Source organism: Ruditapes philippinarum, unplaced genomic scaffold (assembly GCF_026571515.1).
Source record: "Ruditapes philippinarum isolate M1 unplaced genomic scaffold, ASM2657151v2 ctg449_1_1_1_1, whole genome shotgun sequence".
NCBI lineage: Eukaryota > Metazoa > Mollusca > Bivalvia > Venerida > Veneridae > Ruditapes > Ruditapes philippinarum.
Window position 1 is genome coordinate 29,879 of NW_026856871.1, and position 20,125 is coordinate 50,003.

The 20,125-nt window shown below is 32.5% G+C and overlaps 1 protein-coding gene across 1 annotated transcript in view; it reads right to left on the minus strand.

Moving 5' to 3' along the window:
- The window catches only part of LOC132747972 (unconventional myosin-IXAa-like), a 118,499-nt gene that overhangs the window by 22,097 nt on the left and 76,277 nt on the right, over nt 1-20,125 (minus strand). Inside the window, exons 25-34 of the mRNA XM_060737508.1 lie at nt 19,718-19,769; nt 16,145-16,264; nt 13,038-13,067; nt 10,297-10,474; nt 9,813-9,950; nt 3,730-3,816; nt 2,679-2,965; nt 2,193-2,309; nt 1,293-1,541; nt 813-918 (exon numbers count right to left, since the gene is read on the minus strand). Coding sequence (XP_060593491.1) covers nt 813-918; nt 1,293-1,541; nt 2,193-2,309; nt 2,679-2,965; nt 3,730-3,816; nt 9,813-9,950; nt 10,297-10,474; nt 13,038-13,067; nt 16,145-16,264; nt 19,718-19,769 — 1,364 coding nt within the window. The remainder of the gene's footprint in view (nt 1-812; nt 919-1,292; nt 1,542-2,192; nt 2,310-2,678; nt 2,966-3,729; nt 3,817-9,812; nt 9,951-10,296; nt 10,475-13,037; nt 13,068-16,144; nt 16,265-19,717; nt 19,770-20,125) is intronic.

Consider the following 20,125-nt stretch of genomic DNA (forward strand, 5'->3'; position numbering starts at 1 on the left):
TTTGATGTTTCGACTATAATTTCCCATAAAAAAAGGGGTTTTACCAAAAAAATGCACCCCGTAAAAAAATTTAAAGGGGGACTTAACCCTTAAATGCACTAAAGGTGAAAAAGTTATTTTGAAGGGGGTATCATTTTTCAGGCAAAAGGGTTAAAGCAATTGGGTTTCAAAAAGTTTTTAACTTTTTTGCGCTGTTTTTGGGAAAATTTTTTTAGCATTCTTTTTTTTCTTTACTACAATCTTAACTACTACAAAAAATTTTTAGTGTTTTTTCAAGTAAAAGCCAAAATTTTAAAAAAAAAAAAAATGGGGGGGTCCAAAAAAAAAGGTTTTTAAAATGGGCCCAAAAATGGGCCTTAGGGATAAACTATGAAGGGTTTTTCCCGGGTTTTTTTTTTATTTCGGTTTTTTTTTGGGTTTCGTTTGAAGTCAAAACTCACAGGGAAAAAATTTAATGGTGAAATTTCCCGCCCTTTTCCAGTAGGAAACCTCCAGTGCCTGTCATGCATTAAATTTTAGGCAAGAAACAGGCACCCAAAAATAAAACCACATCATTTTTCAGTTGAGACCCGCACACAGAATTTCCCCAGTATTTTTTGCTTTTTTCAGTAGGGTGAGGGATAGATCCCCGGAAACCCGTCCCCAAAAATAAAATTTTCAGACTAGTGGATAAAAATAAAATTTTTAACCCCAACATATTTGTTTTTAAAATGTTTTTTGGCTAAATTTATTGTTAAAAATAAAAGACATAAAAACTACAGCTTAAAACGAAGTCTCCAATGCAATTTTAAGAAAAGTTCATCAAAACTTACTTTGGCACACATGACCTTTCTCCATGATCCATATAATATTTGAACACAATTCACAGAATGTTGGAATTCCAAATTGCACTTGGGAAAATTTATGGCCTTGTAATTCCTGAAAAAAAAATAATTGGGAAATAGTTTATTAAAACAGTGTTGCTTTTAAAAATAAAAAAAGCTGTACATAAAAAAGTTCAATTTTTTCCTTCTTCTCTATTTTAATACTGATTTTCAACACATTTTGTTGTATTTTAGGGGTTATTCTACCAAACTAACTTTCCTGGATAACTAACCAGTTAGTACTGAATTTTCCATTTTTCAAGTGCGCATAAAGGGGAGATAATTGGGAAAAATATAAATTCAACACTTACATTACATTAACAATCATAATGCAAAAGACTTAGTGATGGTTGAGGTTAAATCAAATTAAATTAAAACACAAAAATCAGTTCTTGTCGAGGTTAAATTAAATTAAATGAACGAACTTACTATAATATCCTTTTTCTTGTTATCTCTTCTATTTGGTCTTTCTTTTTTCTTTTTAAATTTACTATCCTTCTTTTTACTATTTACACCATTTCTAAATTCATCTAGATAACCTCGGAATGCATTTATACATATAGTCACTGGGAATTCAGAGTCCACTTTCTGCTCTTCACACGTTCCCCTCATCGTTGATTCAAACATTGCAAATAAATCACGATATTTAATATTACAGGTCTCACATGACCCTTCCTTCTGAAAAATGAATAAAGAAATGGGTAAATTAGAATTTTTCAATTTTATAAATTTGCATGATTTGTGAAAATGTCATTCATTTATTTCTTACACATAAATATAACAATGTCAACTTACACACACAAAAAAAACAACACTCATATTCATTGTCATTTTAATTTTCTGTTTTCTACAAACACAGTAAAATACAGTGTGTTTAAGTTAATTTTAGCACATTTTTTTAACATAATTATCCGGACAGTATGTCCACCTACTGGCTCTACTGGTTAACTAACCAGTAATAACCAATTAAATTTCTTTACTAGTGACCATATACTTATCCCACATGATTTCTGAATAGGTTATGAGAGACAAAAAAAAACATTTGAACCGATGTTTGAGATCAAATGTCAAAAATATTTTGCCTTGCTCAAGGATCGAACCCGCCACACCTGGATTACAAATCTGACACTTGTACTGTATGGAGCTAAGTGGTTTGACCCTAGCAACCTGCAAATAGAGCCTCTGATAAAAAAATGTTCGTCTCGTCAAAATGTCTACCTTCTTTTTTGACATTGCTATGCAGAAATCAGAAACAGTCTTGTTACAAGTATACCTACACACATACACACACACACACACACACACACATACATACACATTTAATCTTACCTGCAAGGACAATGAGAGAATACTCTTCAATTCTGTATGGAATGACTTGAGACATTTTTTGAACACAATATCAAACTGGGACTCCTTTTTCCCAGTGTCTTTCACCAACTCATTCACCTAAAATAAACAGATACAATGCATGTATATTGTACAGGAAATTTTAATTCAAACGCGGCTAACAATGGAAATTTTGAGATTCAACTTATAACATTTATTCTTTCCCACATCAATATATTGAGCTAAAAATTTTAATGAGTGAAAGTCCAAGGGTCAATATCTTTCAGGGGGTCATTACTCTTCATTTTTACAATGAAGTTTCTATCAAAACCAACAAATCAGAAAAGAGTATGCACAACACCAATTAACCTATAATTCTGTACATTATATAAAATTACTGAAATAAGATGTTAAGGGGTGTTAATGTTACACAAATATACCGTCTTGCTGTATTATCTTCATTTAAATGTCCAAGCCTGTAAAACTCACCTTTCTACCGATGAACTCGTCTAGAAATTGTAGTTCATAAGTTTCCGTAATCACAAATTCCTCCGGGTATTGCCACTGTGAAGTTTTGGCAACATTCCAGCCCCTCTGCACTTCGATTGGTCGATTCTCTTTATCTTTCTCCCCTTTCCGAGTACGTCTTTTCTTCTGTATAGATTTCTTTTCCTCCTGATCGTCTCCTGAGAATACGTTCTCATCTTTGACCGGGGATTTAGGGGATAATGGCATGCTGGTAAAATGTGGAAGAACAGATACTGCTCCAGCTGGAACTTGATTTATTTACAAAAAAGAAAATGTTATTAACCAAATTATGACAGTTCATATAATATAAAGTAGACAGTAAATAAAGTTTTGAAATTTTCACCCCCCCCCCCCCCCAAGCTCAAGTATTTTTCAAATTTCTGAATTTCTACAGCAAATCAATACTGAGTGTATATCTTGAGTTTACAGTTTTTTCAATGTTTACACAGGGCTTCAGGTCACACCTTTTCTTTAAAAGTTATACATCAACATCACATCTTCACTAACGGAGATCAATCGCGACTTGTTATAAAATTACTACCCCACTGTTTTTAAGAATCGAGAATTACCAACACATTCTGAACAAAATTTTCAGAAATGTCCTTTGGTCACATGAATTATTATTTTTTTAACCTAAATGTATGAAATTGAACACAATTACGGCAAAATGCCAAGTTCTTTTAAGTGTTTACCTTTTCACTGACCATTTACACTTGGTTTAAACATATTTTATATAGAATATTTGTACATGTGTAAACAGCAACATAACAATAATTTTAGATTTTGGCCGAAAGCAGAAGCTTATAGAAGCCATTATCATTAACACTTGGATGTGCATAATGTCTCTATAAAATATCCAGAACATGTCATGAACTGGGCAGGCTTAAATTGGTCCACTTAAATTCTATTAACCTATATCCACAAATGAAAACTTTATTTTCTTTAAATTTACAATACCAAGAATCGGAACACTTTCCATTACCTACTTCTGTATTTTGAGTTATATACTTACTATTTTGCATATGTTTTGACACGGGTGAATGCTCGGGGTCCTCGTCACTGTCCTCAGCTTGAGAGTCTTTCTTCTTGCGCTGTCCACCTGTATAAAATATAGTACAACACTTACAAATACTATTCATTCATATCATGTCAAGCCATTTTTTAACCCTTAACTTGCTGAATTTCTTACCAATTATTTTCCTGCTTTTAAAGGGACTCCACTGAGGTATTTTGTCATAAAACGACTGGAAATAATTTTTCGAGATTAATGTTTCAATTGATGTTGGTCTAGACCAATAACTTGTGTGCAAAATTTCAGATCATTCGCTTACTCGGTATTCCCAAAATAGCTATTTTTATTGTTTAAAATGACCAAAATTTAAAAGTGTTGCAATCAGGATAAAAATTGCTCAAAAATACATTTTCAATTTATTTCTAAGCATAATTCTTAATTATATTCTACAGAATTATATTTCTGTTGTAAGTGCCTCAGCTGATCTATGAAAAGAAATTACTGGTTTTCACGGTTTTGGACCTCAGTGTTCGCTATCAATCTTGGGGAGATAACATTGAAATAAAAGCTTATAGTTAGTTAGCCATCAGTGTAAAGCCTGGTCAGACTTCACGGATGTGCAAGCCAGCCTGGCTCTATACTGGTGGTGATGGCTAACAAGATTCCATTCCAGCAGGTTAAGGGTTAAAAACCAAGCATTCACAAATATCTCACTCTACACAAACATGGCTGTTTAGACAAGAGTAAAAGAAATAACATTATTCAAAGTGCATAATGATTAACTCTATTAATTTAAATTAGCTGTTTGTCAATTATGATATATGCATCATATGTAAATCCCCTAAGAATAAATGATGTAAGTTAATACTGAATTTATGAACAAGCTGAATAAATAATATGCATCTTGGCGAATGTATATGTTGATTAAACAAGTTAATAAATTGTAGTAAAGCTTGAATAATTAAAAACTAAATTTTATAGAATTAAATATGCGAGTCTCTGGCGAGGGTTGTATTATTTTATTAAACGAGTTCAATAAATTTAGTAACAAGCTTACACAAATTAAATATTCTATTTATCACATACCAAAAATAAAGATCATTTAAGTGAAAAAAAATTTTTAAAATTCACTGGCACGCCTATAGTAGATCGCTAACATTTAGAGCGTCTTAACACTATGTTTATATAATGAAAATGATGTCACATCAAAATATATGCACGACTGTGCAATACCATTTTTATGGAAACATATAAGCAGCACAGGTATGTGATAAATTTATATATAAAACTTAAGAATGCAATTAAATTAAATTTGTATCATAAAGTCTTGATAAAGTCGAACATATTTCAACTTTTTTCTTAATATACCTCAAGTAATTTTAGGGCAATTAAAGCCTTCCTAAAGCAAGGACAAAATCAAAATAATGCTATACTACAAAAAAAAGCTGTTAAAGGAAAATATGGTCACTCACAGTACCAAAATCAATGTCAAGCACAATTACATTAAATGAAAATTCACATGTTTCTTTCGTCATAAAAAAAAAATACATTAATATTCATGTTATATTCTTTTATAAACTTAGAATGCTTTTAAAATGCATTTATTCAAGTTGCATATATAAAGTGTATCAGATAGCATGCTGGCTAAGGTCCAATAAATCTTGCATTAACAATTTGGCATATTTGAAACAGAAGCGCAGAATGTTATACATTCTCCAGCATACAAAAGTCGGAACAAATGTCTTGAATCAGATATGTACAGTAGAAGACAGGGATATTTATATGTTTAAACCCTTTCTTAAAATGTTTTTTAAATCATAACATTTCCATTAGAAATAATTATTACTAATCACATGACCTTCAGATAATGATTTTGACCTTATACCTGTAAATTTGACCTTGACTTTAGATTTGGTGTATGTAGGTGTACTTTATGAAGGATACTATAGAAAGAGATATGGGTCAATTCATATGACATCAACTTGACCTTAAATAACCTCCAAAAAATGACCTTGACATACTTACAAATATGAATCGTTCTCTCAATAAACAAAATATCTGTGCAAAGTTACCATATACTGTTCTACAGAATGGCAAAAAAGTTATAAATCAAACAAGACACAAATCATCAAAAATACTATCTGTGACTCTACTATATGCTCAACATATAGTGTCCATTGACAATGAAAAAAATGCCCTAGCCTTTCCAACATTGTTGGCTTTGAAAATAGAATTTAATAAAACAAGAACCGGTTGAACCGGGTGATGCTCCCCGAGAAGGTTCTGGACACAGGAAAGTATAAAAAAAATGAACAAAGGGCAATAACTCCAAAATTACACCAGGCTTTGTTTAGGTTCTTGAAGCGTTGCAGTTCTATCCAATTATATCTAGCTACCTACAAAGTTTCATGTTGATATCTCTAATAGTTTTAAAGTAATGTCCAGGACAAAAGTCAAAAAGTAAAAATAAACAAAGGGCAATTACTTCAAAATAAGGCAAGGCAGAGTAATGATTCTTAAGCACTGCACTTCCACCCAATGAGACCTATCTATCTACAAAGTTTCATGTTGATATCTCTTATAATTTTAGAATAATGTCCCAGACAAAGTTCAAAGTGTCAAAATGAACAAAGGGCAATAACTACAAAAGAAGGCAAGACAGTGTTACAGTTCTTGTGCACTGCAAACTTACTCAATGAGATCTATCTACCTACAAAGTTTCATGTTGATATCTCTTATACATTAAGAAATATGTCCCGGACAAAGTTCAAAGTGTAAAAAATAAACAAAGGGGGATAATTAAAAAATTAGGCAAGGCAGAGTTAAGGTTCTTGTTCACTGCACACACCTACTCAATGAGATCTATATACCTACAAAGTTTCATGTTGATACCTCTTATACTTTTAGAGTTATGTCCCGGACAAAGTTCAAAGTGTAAAATAAACAAAGGGGGATAATTCAAAAATTAAACAAAGGCAGAGTTACGGTTCTTGTGCACTGCATACCTACTCAATGAGAACTATCTACCTACAAAGTTTCATGTTGATACCTCTTATACTTTTAGAGTTATGTCCCGGACAAATTTCAAAGTGTAAAATAAACAAAGGGGGATAATTCAAAAATTAGGCAAGGCAGAGTTACAGTTCTTGTGCACTGCACACCTATTCAATGAGATCTATCTACCTACAAAGTTTCATGTTGATACCTCTTATACTTTTAGAGTTATGTCCTGGACAAAGTTCAAAGTGTAAAATAAACAAAGGGGGATAATTCAAAAATTAGGCAAGGCAGAGTTAAGGTTCTTGTGCACTGCACTTCTACTCAATGAGATCTATCTACCTGCAAAGTTTCATGTTGATACCTCTTATACTTTTAGAGTTATGTCCCGGACAAATTTCAAAGTGTAAAATAAACAAAGGGGGGTAATTCAAAAATTAGGCAAGGCAGAGTTACCGTTCTTGTGCACTGCACACCTACTCAATGAGATCTATCTACCTACAAAGTTTCATGTTGATACCTCTTATACTTTTAGAGTTATGTCCTGGACAAAGTTCAAAGTGTAAAATAAACAAAGGGGGATAATTCAAAAATTAGGCAAGGCAGAGTTACGGTTCTTGTGCACTGCACTTCTACTCAATGAGATCTATCTACCTACAAAGTTTCATGTTGATACCTCTTATACTTTTAGAGTTATGTCCCGGACAAAGTTCAAAGTGTAAAAATAAACAAAGGGGAATAATTCAAAAATTAGGCAAGGCAGAGTTACGGTTCTTGTGCACTGCACACCTACTCAATGAGATCTATCTACCTACAAAGTTTCATGTTGATACCTCTTGTTGTTTCAAAGTTATGTCCCGGACAAGAAAAGGGGACGGACGGACGGACGGACGGACGGACGGACGGACGGATGGACGGACGGACGGACAAGGCGGCGACTATATGCTCCCCCGAAATTTTTTCGGGGAGCATAAAAATCTTGTATAGACCACCCTGATATTGAATTAACCAAATTACAATGGGCTATCCTAAACTGAGAAAGGGACTCAATATCAAGAGTGGTCTAACTTTATTTGGAGACTGTCTGACCCAAAGGAAGAATTCTGACCCAAAGGAAGAATTAAGTACCAAAACTTCAACATGGATGGACTCACAAAACTTTTAAATAGAATCATACAAATGAAGATGGACTGTCCAAACTATAAAACAGATAAGTATGGATGATGATAGATACATTTTTTCCAACTTGGGAAAAATGGACAGATCTGTTTGTTTAGTTTTTAACACATCTTTGACCATATCTCGGTAGTCGGTCCACCTAAGTGGCTTTCCTAAATAACTAAACTAACCAATAATAACCAGTTTCAGCGCAAGTGACCGACTATTTTTCCCACAAATTTTCTGAATCAGCATTGAGACACAAATTATTATTAGACGCCATGTCTGAGAACTTGTGAAAATAGACCAATTTCACCTTGCACCAAGAACAAACCTGCGACCTCCGGATTAGAAATCAGACGACACTCACTTATATTATCATATCATTAATAGTAAGAAGAAAATCTTTTCTATAATGAATATCTATCTTTAAATAAACTACAGATATTTTTTCTGGAAGAGAAAAAGAGTCAGTGGGTATAGTGTCGGCATGAAAATCAGTCTCACGTTATTGTAAAAAAAACAACAGAAGCCATTCAATTCATTACAATGAGGCAATATTATTGGAAAAGATAAAGATTTCATACATGTATGTGTATACGAGCATTTACTATAATTATAATCACCTGTTAAAAACATATGCTGTCTTGCTAAAAATAAATTGATTTCCATCCATTTACGCTGTTTTTGATGTTGTTGTTTTTTTTTAAATTTAAAAAAAAAAATTCTACCCATATAAACTCCTACACTGCTGAATTTGTAAAATAGACTCTTCTTGCTTTGAACTTGGAACATTACATCAGTTGGAAAAGGGGTTTTCTATGCCATACACTCAACCTGAGTAGCAAACAGTCTAGAGCCTCGGTCAATGGTTATAAATAAATTCTCCAAGCCCGAACTCAGATCTCTGGTATTGGATTGGTCAGAAAACCAATGCAGAATGTGTATTCACCAATGAAATCCTGATATCCGAGCCTGATCTTAGACAAAGGTTTTATAACCTCGGGCACAGGTCACAATGCACAGACAAGCAGGCTGGCCTGGCTATATACTGGTGGTGTAGGGTTTGGCAATTTCGGTCCCAGCAGTGTCAGGGTAAGACTATATGTATTTAATGGCATTATCTAAATATTTATCAAAATTGTATGTATGAGAACTGCGTTATGTATATGGCAATTTACAGAAATCTGCAAAAAATCCAAGCCTTACAGTATTTTTTTCCTCCACTGGAATAGTTTTAATTGAAATTCAATCAATGCTTGTTTGTTTGTTTGATTGGGTTTTACATCACACTGACACAGTATAGGTCATATGGCGACTTTCCAGCTTTACTTGTTGAGAAAGACCTCAGGTGCCCTTTCCGTGCATTATTTCAGGGACAAACAGGCACCAGAGTAGAACCACCGACATTCTGTAAGCTAGTTGGATAGCTTCCTCACATGAAATCAGGATTCGAACCCACAGCTTCAAGGGGCAAGTGGTTTGAAGTCAACAACCTTAACCACTCAGCCACGAACGCCCCAATCAATGCTTATTAAATTAATCGATTTAAATCATAAACATTTATTACATCTGATTTCATTCCTTTAAAAAAAATTAAATTTAAATAAGCATCAAATTACTTTGAAGAATAACAAATCACATTGTTTTTTAAATCATCAACAGTTTTAGATTTTAAAAGCAAGACTTCATTTATTCTGCCCACCCCCCCCTTTTTTTTTGTTAAAGAAATTTTTTGAAATATCAAATAATGCATTCTATATCCCTTATACACATATGAAATCTTGATCGTGTACACAGTGAAGGCAGTTTGGATGCAGTTGAAACGGCAACCAGATTTGTTTTCAGTAACGGAATACAGGAGAGCCATTCTTGTGAGAATTCTCTAAAATAGAGACATCAGACATTGCACAGAGCTCTAAACTCACGATTCATATCTCGCAGCATTTTTATCGACGATTTTGTGCGTCTGAATAACGTAGACGAGAATGACATCTTACGTTTTAACGTAGAGCTCTCGGGTACACATGGATAACTCTTAGTTTCACGTAAATTTTCTTGACTAGCTGTGGTAACATACATAGAAAAATGCTGGACTGAATTTCGTGTATAATACATTAAAAATAATCCTTAAGAAAGCAATATAAGCCTATCCCTGATTTAAATTATAATATTATAAATAATTCCCTTATCGAAAAGCATCACTGTGCATTTTTCTTATCTCGAAAGCGCAAAAAGCATTGATATACAAATAATAGTCATTCAAAGCTTTGGTGAATAAAATCAAATAAATGAAAGTGCACCATTCAAATTAAATAATACTACTCCCCGTATCAAAAATCAAAATTAATTACAATAAATATCTTAAATTTAATCAATATGAATTGACGAAATATTATACAATGATCGTACCAACTAAGTGTTTCGCTCCCTTCATGACACGTCGGAACGGACTCTTCGACACGTCCTCGGCAGACACGTGAAGACTCTCGCCCGTGTGACTGCGAGGTTTCTTCAAAATATCATCGACCAGTTGAAGTTTGTCCGGAGAAAGCTGCGACGGTCTGGGTTCAGCAGTTGTTGGTGAATCCTATGATACAAATACATGACAGCTCCATATATATATATAAATTATACATATAAATATAAATTTTGTAAAACCTCAGTAAGTTTAATACAGGTCATTGAAAAAAAAATTATCATCATTTCTGGCAAGTCAATTTTTCTATACCCTAAAAAATCTATATCAATGCTACATTTTGAAAATGATCTTAATAAATGGACTCAGTCTGTGACATTCTTTCATTGAAAAACTAATGATATTAACTCTGACATTCTATCGATGAACTCATGATATGGACTGTGACACAATATCATTGAACTTATGAGATGAATTGTGACATTACAAAATTGAACTAATGATATGGGCTGTAAAATATTATCAATAAGCATATTATGATATGGGCTGTGACACTTGAAAGTTTGATAATTATGGACTGTGACACTTTAAATATGGGCTGTGACACAATACCTTTGTGCAAATGATATGGGCTGTGTGCTTATGATGTGACTGTGATACTTTTTCAATTTTCTTATAATAGAAGATGTGATATTGAATTAATGAGTATATATGATATGAGCTGTGCCATTGTATCAGTATGCTTAGATGATCTATAACACTATTTCATTGTTAATACCATATTGGTTTTAAAATTTTTAATATTTTATCAATATGCTTAGATGTTCTATGACAGTCTCTCATTTTGAATACGATATAGGTTTTAATATTTTATCAATATACTTAGATGTTCTATGACAGTCACTCATTTTGAATACGATATAGGTTTTAATATTTTATCAATACACTTAGATGTTCTATGACAGTCACTCATTTTGAATACGATATAGGTTTTATTATTTTACCAATATACTTAGATGTTCTACGACAGTCTAATTTTGAATACGATATAGGTTTTAATATTTAATCAATATGCTTAGATGTTCTATGACAGTCACTCATTTTGAATACAATATAGGTTTTGATATTTTATGAATGTTCTTATGATGTGGGCTGTGATAAATAAAACATGAATACGACACACTGATCACTGTTTCCAGTCCTATTTTCCAAAGATAAGCTATTATTTATTTAATGTGTCATTCGTTTATACCATGAAATCTATTAAAAGATACTTGGACTAGTGCTAGCATTAAAGGCAAGCAAGGAAAATATGTTTTTCTAGGACTATTAAAATATCATAATAAGCCGTAATATTATCAATAAGGAATAAAATTGAGTCACTTCTTTTATACAAATAAATAAAAAAATGCCTGAAATAAATACATTTAATTATTATGAAAGCTTTTAAGACTATACTACATAGTGCATTTCTAAACTTAATCTAGAAGTTTAATCTACCAGTATAACTATAATATTACAATTTGTGCAAGTAGTATTTTGTTGTTTGATGGAAGAAAACATCCTCAATAAACACATCTCCACCAATGAGGTGTGACCTTGACCTATGACCTTGACCTATGCATGTTAACCCTGAACCTGCAGGCTAACCTGGCTCTATGCTGGTGCAGGAGATTAAGGCTTAAAGCAACTCCTCTGAGGTCCAAAAAGCCTAAAAAACATCAACTTTAAAGGAACTCCTCTGATGTCCGAAAGCCTAAAAACATATTTAAACTTTAAAAGAACCTTGGTAAGGACCAAAAGCCTAAAAACCTAATACACTTAGATCAACTAAAGTACTTAACACAGAAACAATATGCAAAAGATCATAGAGAAATATACTAAGAATTTAATTGAAAATTGTATTTTTTGCTATTCCAGCTTTATTTTGAGAAAAAGCATTTGAACTCTTTTCTTTTTATATCTGAAATTTTTCACACCAGTTATTGGTCCAGACCTACAGCAAATGGTAATTAAACCTTAAAAAAATTCCAGGTCTATCATGTCAAGAAAACCTCAGTGGAGTCCCTTTAATAGTTTTCATTTACTTGTTTGTTTACATGAAAGACTCATAAATGTTCAAGGAGAAGAGGACTATAATTATGATAGGTGAAAATAGGAGATTTATAAAGGTATTCAATAAGAAGCATTTCCGGAATACATTTTTACTAGAAATTTGGACACATTAATCACTTATACTCGAAAAGTCCAAATGAAATATAAATATTCATAGCTCAAAGAATATAATATGTGTTGGTGTTTTCAAGATGCTTAATTTGACTAGTTTATCCACAACAGATTCACTACATAATTATATAATGGAATGATGGGATAGATACATCGAAGATCAGTGTTAGAACACAGCATATAACACAGAAGGTATAATTATATCTACAGACAACACAGGAGTTGCAACACACACATACAGGTGTTAGTACAAAACACAGAACAGCATTACACCTGGAATGCAAGAAAAAGTGGTTAAAACAACAAACACATGTAAGCATGACTCCAAATGGGGGAGAAAAAAATTTGCAGATGTGAACATTTCTACAAAAAGATGTATAATAATGAGAGACACAACACATCCAAGGTAGACACTCAGTTAGAAGGATTATACTCCAATCACAGTTGTTGTTGTGTTTTAAAGTAGGATGGGTAAGATGAGACGAGGGTTTTGATTGGTCATACTTACAAATACAAGCTGGCCATCAACAAGATCAGTCTGCAGGACAAATACGTGTTAATATTTCATACCTTCATAAGTTTTTGTTGTCTTTTTTTATTTTAACAAAAGTTTCACACCCTCGATTTCTTTTTTTTCTTACAGATTATCAAGCAGAAAGAATCTACATAAAACAAGGCTTGAATCTACATAAAACAAGGCTTGAAGAAACTCTTTTTCTCTGTTTGAATTCTAAGCTGCACACCTCAAGATTTTAGGAGTATACTGTTAAAGGGGTTAAATTAGCGACGCAGAAATATTGGCAAATTTTCCAAATTGACAAAAATCTCTATAAAATTACCTGTAATGTAAATATCAACCAACCTGTCATTAACCCTTGCAAGATAAGCTAATATTTCCTCATACAAAATGTCTTGAATTTGAAAGTCGCTAACTTTTTGACATGCGGGAATAATCACTTTTTTCACCATATATTGTAACAACAAAGTGTGTTTTCTTAATTTTTGAGGTGACTCAAAATGCATTTGAGACAGTCATTTTGGCCTCTTGCCGACTCTTAATGACAACCCTGCGGACTTGCCGTATGATCTTGGTCGGCATTGGTCAAATAGGTAGATACAGTTCTTGCCGGCAGACAAAGGGTTAATTTATTTTTTCCATTCCAATATCCTTACCCTGTAAATGACATTTTTTTCATATTGTCAAATTAAAAATATTTTGCTGATTGTTAATGTCTTATTTAAGTTTATTTAACTTTAATATTTGTTCTTGATTCACTATATGTACTAACTAAAACACTGAAGTTTCATGAACAAACAAGCATTTGATAGTATTGCGGGCAATACAGTAGTCCCCTACCGGTCCCTCAAAAAGTTCTTTAATTGTCATACACTCCTGTGTATTGCCATTTATAATGAATTTGAGGATGAAGTCTGTATTTGAAAATATCAACCACAAAACATAATAAAATAAGTTTGTCTATATCACAGTAATGTGTTAAGTTTCCATGCTTAGTAAGGAAATTATGTTTATACAACCTTGTCATATTATTACGATGTGGGATTTTAAAGTAAATCCTATAAGGAATGAAGAAGTTGGAGTGAAAATACCAGTTTCTCGAAAAAAATCTAAGTTCAAGGGGGACATAATTCTGGAAATAGTCTTGCTAGAGTATTTAACCTTCTCAAAAAATGTCGAGTGATAATAAGAAACATATATATGAAGTTTGAAGTAGATACATTAGGAAATAAAGAAGTTATTTAAAAAAGACAACATTTTTTCCCCTAAAAAAATCTAAGTTCAAGGGAGGTAATACTGATATTTTTTGTGCTAGAGTTATAAACCTTGTCACATATGATGTGGTTGATGACCAGAAACTTATTATTTAAAGTTTGAAGTAAACACCTTAAGAAATAAAGAACATATAGTGAAAAAGCTGAAAAATTTAAATCAGAAATCTTGAAATTCAGGCTATTTGTTGCCATAGCAACCAGAATTTTCAACATAGGAAGAAAAGAAAAATATGTGCATAATCTCCAGACTGCCATCTACCCATATTTCAAGTTTCATAAAAATATTTTCAGTACTTTTTGAGTTATCACTGGATCCAGTTTATGTGTTAAATTTGCCATATTTTCAGACTATTTGTTGCCATAGCAACCAGAATTTTCAACATAGGAGGAAAAAAAAAAGACGTGCATAATCTCCATACTGCCATCTATCCATATATCAAGTTTCATAAAAATATTTTCAGTACTTTTTGCGTTATCGCGGGATCCAGTTTTGTGGACGGACGGACTGACGGACTGACAGACGGACAGACAGACGGACAGACGGACGGAGGGTAAACCTAAAGTCCCCTCCGGTTAAACCGGTAGGGGACTAATTAGCATAAATCTGGAAGTGTGCAGCTTCCAAGCTCAAGTGTCTAAAACACTGCAAATTCTGTGAAGAAATTATCTTATAAGCAATATTTTTCTCTGCATTTAGAAGAAAAGATAGTTTTTAAATCCCATTCTTTTTCTTATGACATTCTTTTCCCTAAAATGCAATTCTTTTTCCTTAAATGCCATTCTTTTTGCTTTTTATCAACATAATACAATTGTCCAAACTCATCTTTATTGTGATATTTTCCATTCCTTCCCAAATGAACACCCATTATATTGTAGAAATAATCTACATGTATCTTTCTTTTACATTAAAATAAAAATATTCAAAACCTAAAACAAAGAGCCGAAAAACATTTAGAACAAAAACAAATTGATATCAAACAATAAGAAAAAATAAAATTGTCTCAACCAAATATAACCATAACAAACTTTTGTAAATATAAAGAGAAAACTGAACAAAAGCAGGATAAAGGTCATCATGCAAACAAGATTCTGTATCAGAGAATATATAAAGCATGGAACCAATGACCTCTGATTCTTAAATGAAGTTTCACTTTAAAGCATATTTCCAGTAAAAAACATATTTCCTGTATATCTTTCGATCCCAACCCTAAATGTAGAAATGGTGGGTTAATTTCAGTCTATGAATAAATTTACCCTTTTTCAAGTCAAAAACTTCTTGTAATTTGTAATTCATTTAAAGTTATATGGAACAGCCATGCCATGTACAATAATGCCAGTTTTATTTTAAATGTAATCTTCATTTAATCATTTCGCCTTCAAGACCAATTTTGCTTCATAAAAGCAGGAACCTGAAATCTGATCAAGTCGAGACTTTAATCCATTGAACACTTTAAAGTGGAACCTTTAACCATGTTCTTGGACACTGGAAACTTTACTTCATTATAAATCATGCCAATTTTTCAAGTCCAAATATCATAACCAATCAAGATAAAACAATTAATGTCCTTCTTTAAGTGTTTCATTACCAATTATGTGGCATGTTTTGCCAAAACTTCCAATTTATGACCAATTTCAATGGACATTAGGATTACCCCTCCCCTTTTTAAATGCATTTACTCAATGGACACTTTGTTTCATTATCATCTTTGAGTTGAAACTTGAAATTTCTAAAAATATTCAGTCAGAATTACAATTTCCGCATCGGAAACTTCATTATAAGAACAGTGTCTCATTAAAAGCACACAACATGAAAGTCACACACACCAGGTCTGAGAATGACTCCTGCTTCGCTAAAGGAGCGGGTGACATTTTAGGCGGCCTTTTTCTAGCAGACGATCCCCGTGGAACATAAATGATGTCAGGTGAGGGTCGACCATCGACGTCCTGGAGTAATACATGCCATTATATACATCAAGAGAAGAAAAAAACATAAAAATAGGGATTACATATCAATTATACTCGATCACATCCCCGTGTTAACGTGGAAAATAAAAAGATAGAAATTTGACATACATATAGATAATGTTATATAATCATGTGTTAATTCGATGATTCAAGAAAAGAATTTCAAGTTAATTTCTCAATCTAGGATATAGATATATATAGATTTTACACACAAAGCTCTTGTCTTATCTTGTAAGGTCTAAAGTGAAATCTAATATGACTGTATAAAGGATGCATGCATCGTTTTGAAGAAAAAATATATAAGATAATCTAATGATATGTGAAATTTGATTTCAAATATTGAAATGGTCTTAAGATGTCCCATATTCCATCATTTTGTCAGTCTACTAACAGACAGCGTAACGGACGGACAGACAAGGGCAAATCTATAAACATTATGCTCCTCCCTATGTAGTGGTGGGGGCGTTAAAAAGTACAATCCATCTTTATATAAAATTTTTCAGAGTTAAAAATGTCTACAGTCAAAACTACTGAGATACATTAGCTTATTAATTCATTTAATAGATTAATATAGTTTTTTTTTCCAGCTTTTATTTTTCATTAAATCAAACTTCAAACAAAACAGAACATGCTGATGAGGGTGTTTATTTTCAATCGTGCACAGCTAACAGGATTAAAAGGAGAACAAATGCATGCAGTAGGAAGCAAGCCTACAAAATGAGGATTTTTCGTGCTAAAGGGCTATAACTCAAGTGAAATAAAGGCAAACAAAACAACTTTTTTGCACTAGCTACTCAAACTTTCTCAAGTGAACATTTTATTGAGCTCAAATTCAAAACACAAAATTCTTGTATTGATCTTTTCAAAAAGCAAACCTTTTCAAACAGTACTTGTTTTAATATATTAAGTGATTTACGCCCTTTAATAATTTTAAAATGCCCTACCTGGTCTATTTTTGCAGTTTCATCCTTATTTATTACATAATGTATAAAAAATATCCATTTTTTATGGTTTTGCTGAATTTTGTTTGTTTGTTTTTCAATGTTTTTTTTTTCTATCATAATCAACTGATTCCCAATAGAAAAGATTAAATGATTATTTCCTAAATCCTTTAAACCTATGACCTGCTGAATTTGTTAAATGGACTTGTCCTGTTCAGAATTTGGAACAGTCGATTCAAAGTTAAAGGGAATTCAGTATCAAAATACAAAAAATTGAGCTGCCAACAGTATAGAGCCTGGTGCAGACTACACGGATGTGCAGGCTGGCCTGGTTCTATACTGGTGGCAAAGGCTGATCACTTTGTTTCCAGCAGGTTTAAGGGGTTAAAACAAAAGAAAATAAGCAACAAAACATTTTGTTACAGCCAAAGCAGAAAAAGGATGATTCAAATTGACACACTTGTTTGCTTATAAACAACCACTGTGTTAAACAGGTATTGGACTAAATATATTTTAAACCAAAGATGATACAAAGTTATGAAATGTTGACAAAAAACTCTTTTCAAAAAAAAAGTTACAGAAGAAATTTTGTACTGTACAACACCCACTATTTGTTTAACATACAGAAACCTTTTGTATTAATAAGACAAAGTCTAAAGTTTAAATTTAACCCAGCTATTTCCTTTGGGATTAAACTAATTATTTTCAGAATTTCAGCAGTGACACCAGTGTAAACTCTACCTAATACTAGTCCAACAATATATATAATATATATTGGTATATAAATACCAATACAAGAACAGATTTATGCTAGCATTGAATAATGGAATTATGCTAGCAAGGTATTATGTAAGCAAGGAATTATGCTAGCATTGCAGTGAGGAATTATGCTAACATGGCATTGAGGAATTATGCTAGCAAGGTATTATGGAATTATGCTAGCAAGGTATTATGTAAGCAAGGAATTATGCTAGCATGGCATTGAGGAATTATGCTAGCAAGGTATTATGCTAGCAAGGTATTATGCTAACAAGGTATTATGGAATTATGCTAGCAAGGTATTATGTAAGCAAGAAACTATTGGCAATTGAGGAAATATGCTAGCATTGCATTTAAAATAGACTTATGCCAATATGGAATAATTCTAGCAATTGTTGTATCTAGCATTAGAACTGAACATGCTTGTTTTAAGATATCGCACTGTACGACTAATGCAAAAAATATTTGACAAACTGATGTTATAAAAATAATCAATCTTTTCGTATGTTCTCCAAAAAATCCTTAATGCCTCTTAGTGCCAATCTATGGAGAACTTGAGTGTTCAATCAATGTTCTCTCTGGTGGTTATGACCAAAAAAAAAATGTTTCTGTCGGGTTGCTTTATTAAAAATAATTTTCTTTCACGTAGGTATGATAAAAACTATGTTTTTTTAGGTTGCTATGTTAAAATCAATATTCCTTAAGGTTGCTATGATAAAAATAATGTTCTTTCAGGTTGCTATGGTAAAAATAATGTTTCTTTCAGGTTGCTATGGTAAAAATAATGTTTCTTTCAGGTTGCTATGGTAAAAATAATGGGTTTTTTTTTCAGGTTGCTATGGTAACAGGAAACTATAAGCAACAGAGCAGTGAACAGCGTAATTAAACAGCCAGCTAAAAAAGATTTTACGGGAAAATAAAATCTTAAACTATCTGTCGTATCAAAACAACTAAATACATCAAGGAAAATAGAACAGTTTCTACCAAAATAAATATCTATCACATTAAATTAACAACAAGACTGTCCATAGTTCACGGTTATCTAAAAAGCATATGAGAGACTTTTTAAAGCCAATCAAGAAAAAACTTTGGTTAAGTTGCTGCATTACTTCACTAAAAGGATTATTTTGCTTCTTACATTCAACACATTTTTTAAAAGAACATTTTAAACAGCTCATTTTTACATACCCTTCTATACTTTAACTGGTAATACAAAGGCAGAGTCAATGACAGAAAAGATTGAACAAAATGCACCTGTCAATTGTAGCCCCAGTCCCAGGGGAATTGTGGGGACTTTTCCCTTTTGGATTATCATAGCTCTTATAAAGGCCTCTCCCTGCAGTGACCGTCAATATGGCAAAATCCCTTGTTAAATGCCCCAGCATTGAAAATTTGAAATATCCAAAGCTATTTTGACACCAAAACAAAGCTTATCACATTTTGGGCATATGCAAAATAAAAACTGGGCTAATTTTCCCCAACTATTCCCCACAATGCCCAAGGGATGGAGGCTTACAACTGACTGGTGCAAAACTTCAGGGGGAAAAAAATGATGGTGCTTGTGAAAATCACAATATTCTGTTAATATTCAAAATAAAGTCATATACTATAATGTGAAGGGAAAAAAATTCAATATAGAAATATTAACTTTAAACAAAGTTAAGAATGACGTATCATTCTCGACAAAGGTGCCAAACATACAGAGCCTTGCTGTGTAACATGTTATACTCACATCAGGTGAAGAACCTTCTGGGGATTGAAACCTTCTCGCCAAGTCATGTACCCTGTCAAAGCAGAAGGAATTAATACATACAAAACGAAATTAAACCAAGTGACTTTTATGCAAAACAGAAAATTGTTGTATATTTGCCTTATCTTCAAGATATAATGAAATTTCCACGGATTTCTAAAACGTTTGACCTTGAAGGTTTAAAGGTCATAAATGAATCAACTTCATATTCCAACATGGCAAAATAAAACCTATTCTTGCATAAAAATACCCATGATGCCCCTTTAAGCCAAACATAGGCACCAGTGTATCAAATTATATAATAATGTTGGTGGCTCAATTTTTGTATTTTGATAAATCCCCTTAACTTTGAATGGACTGTTCCAAATGCAAAGCAGGCCAAATCCATTA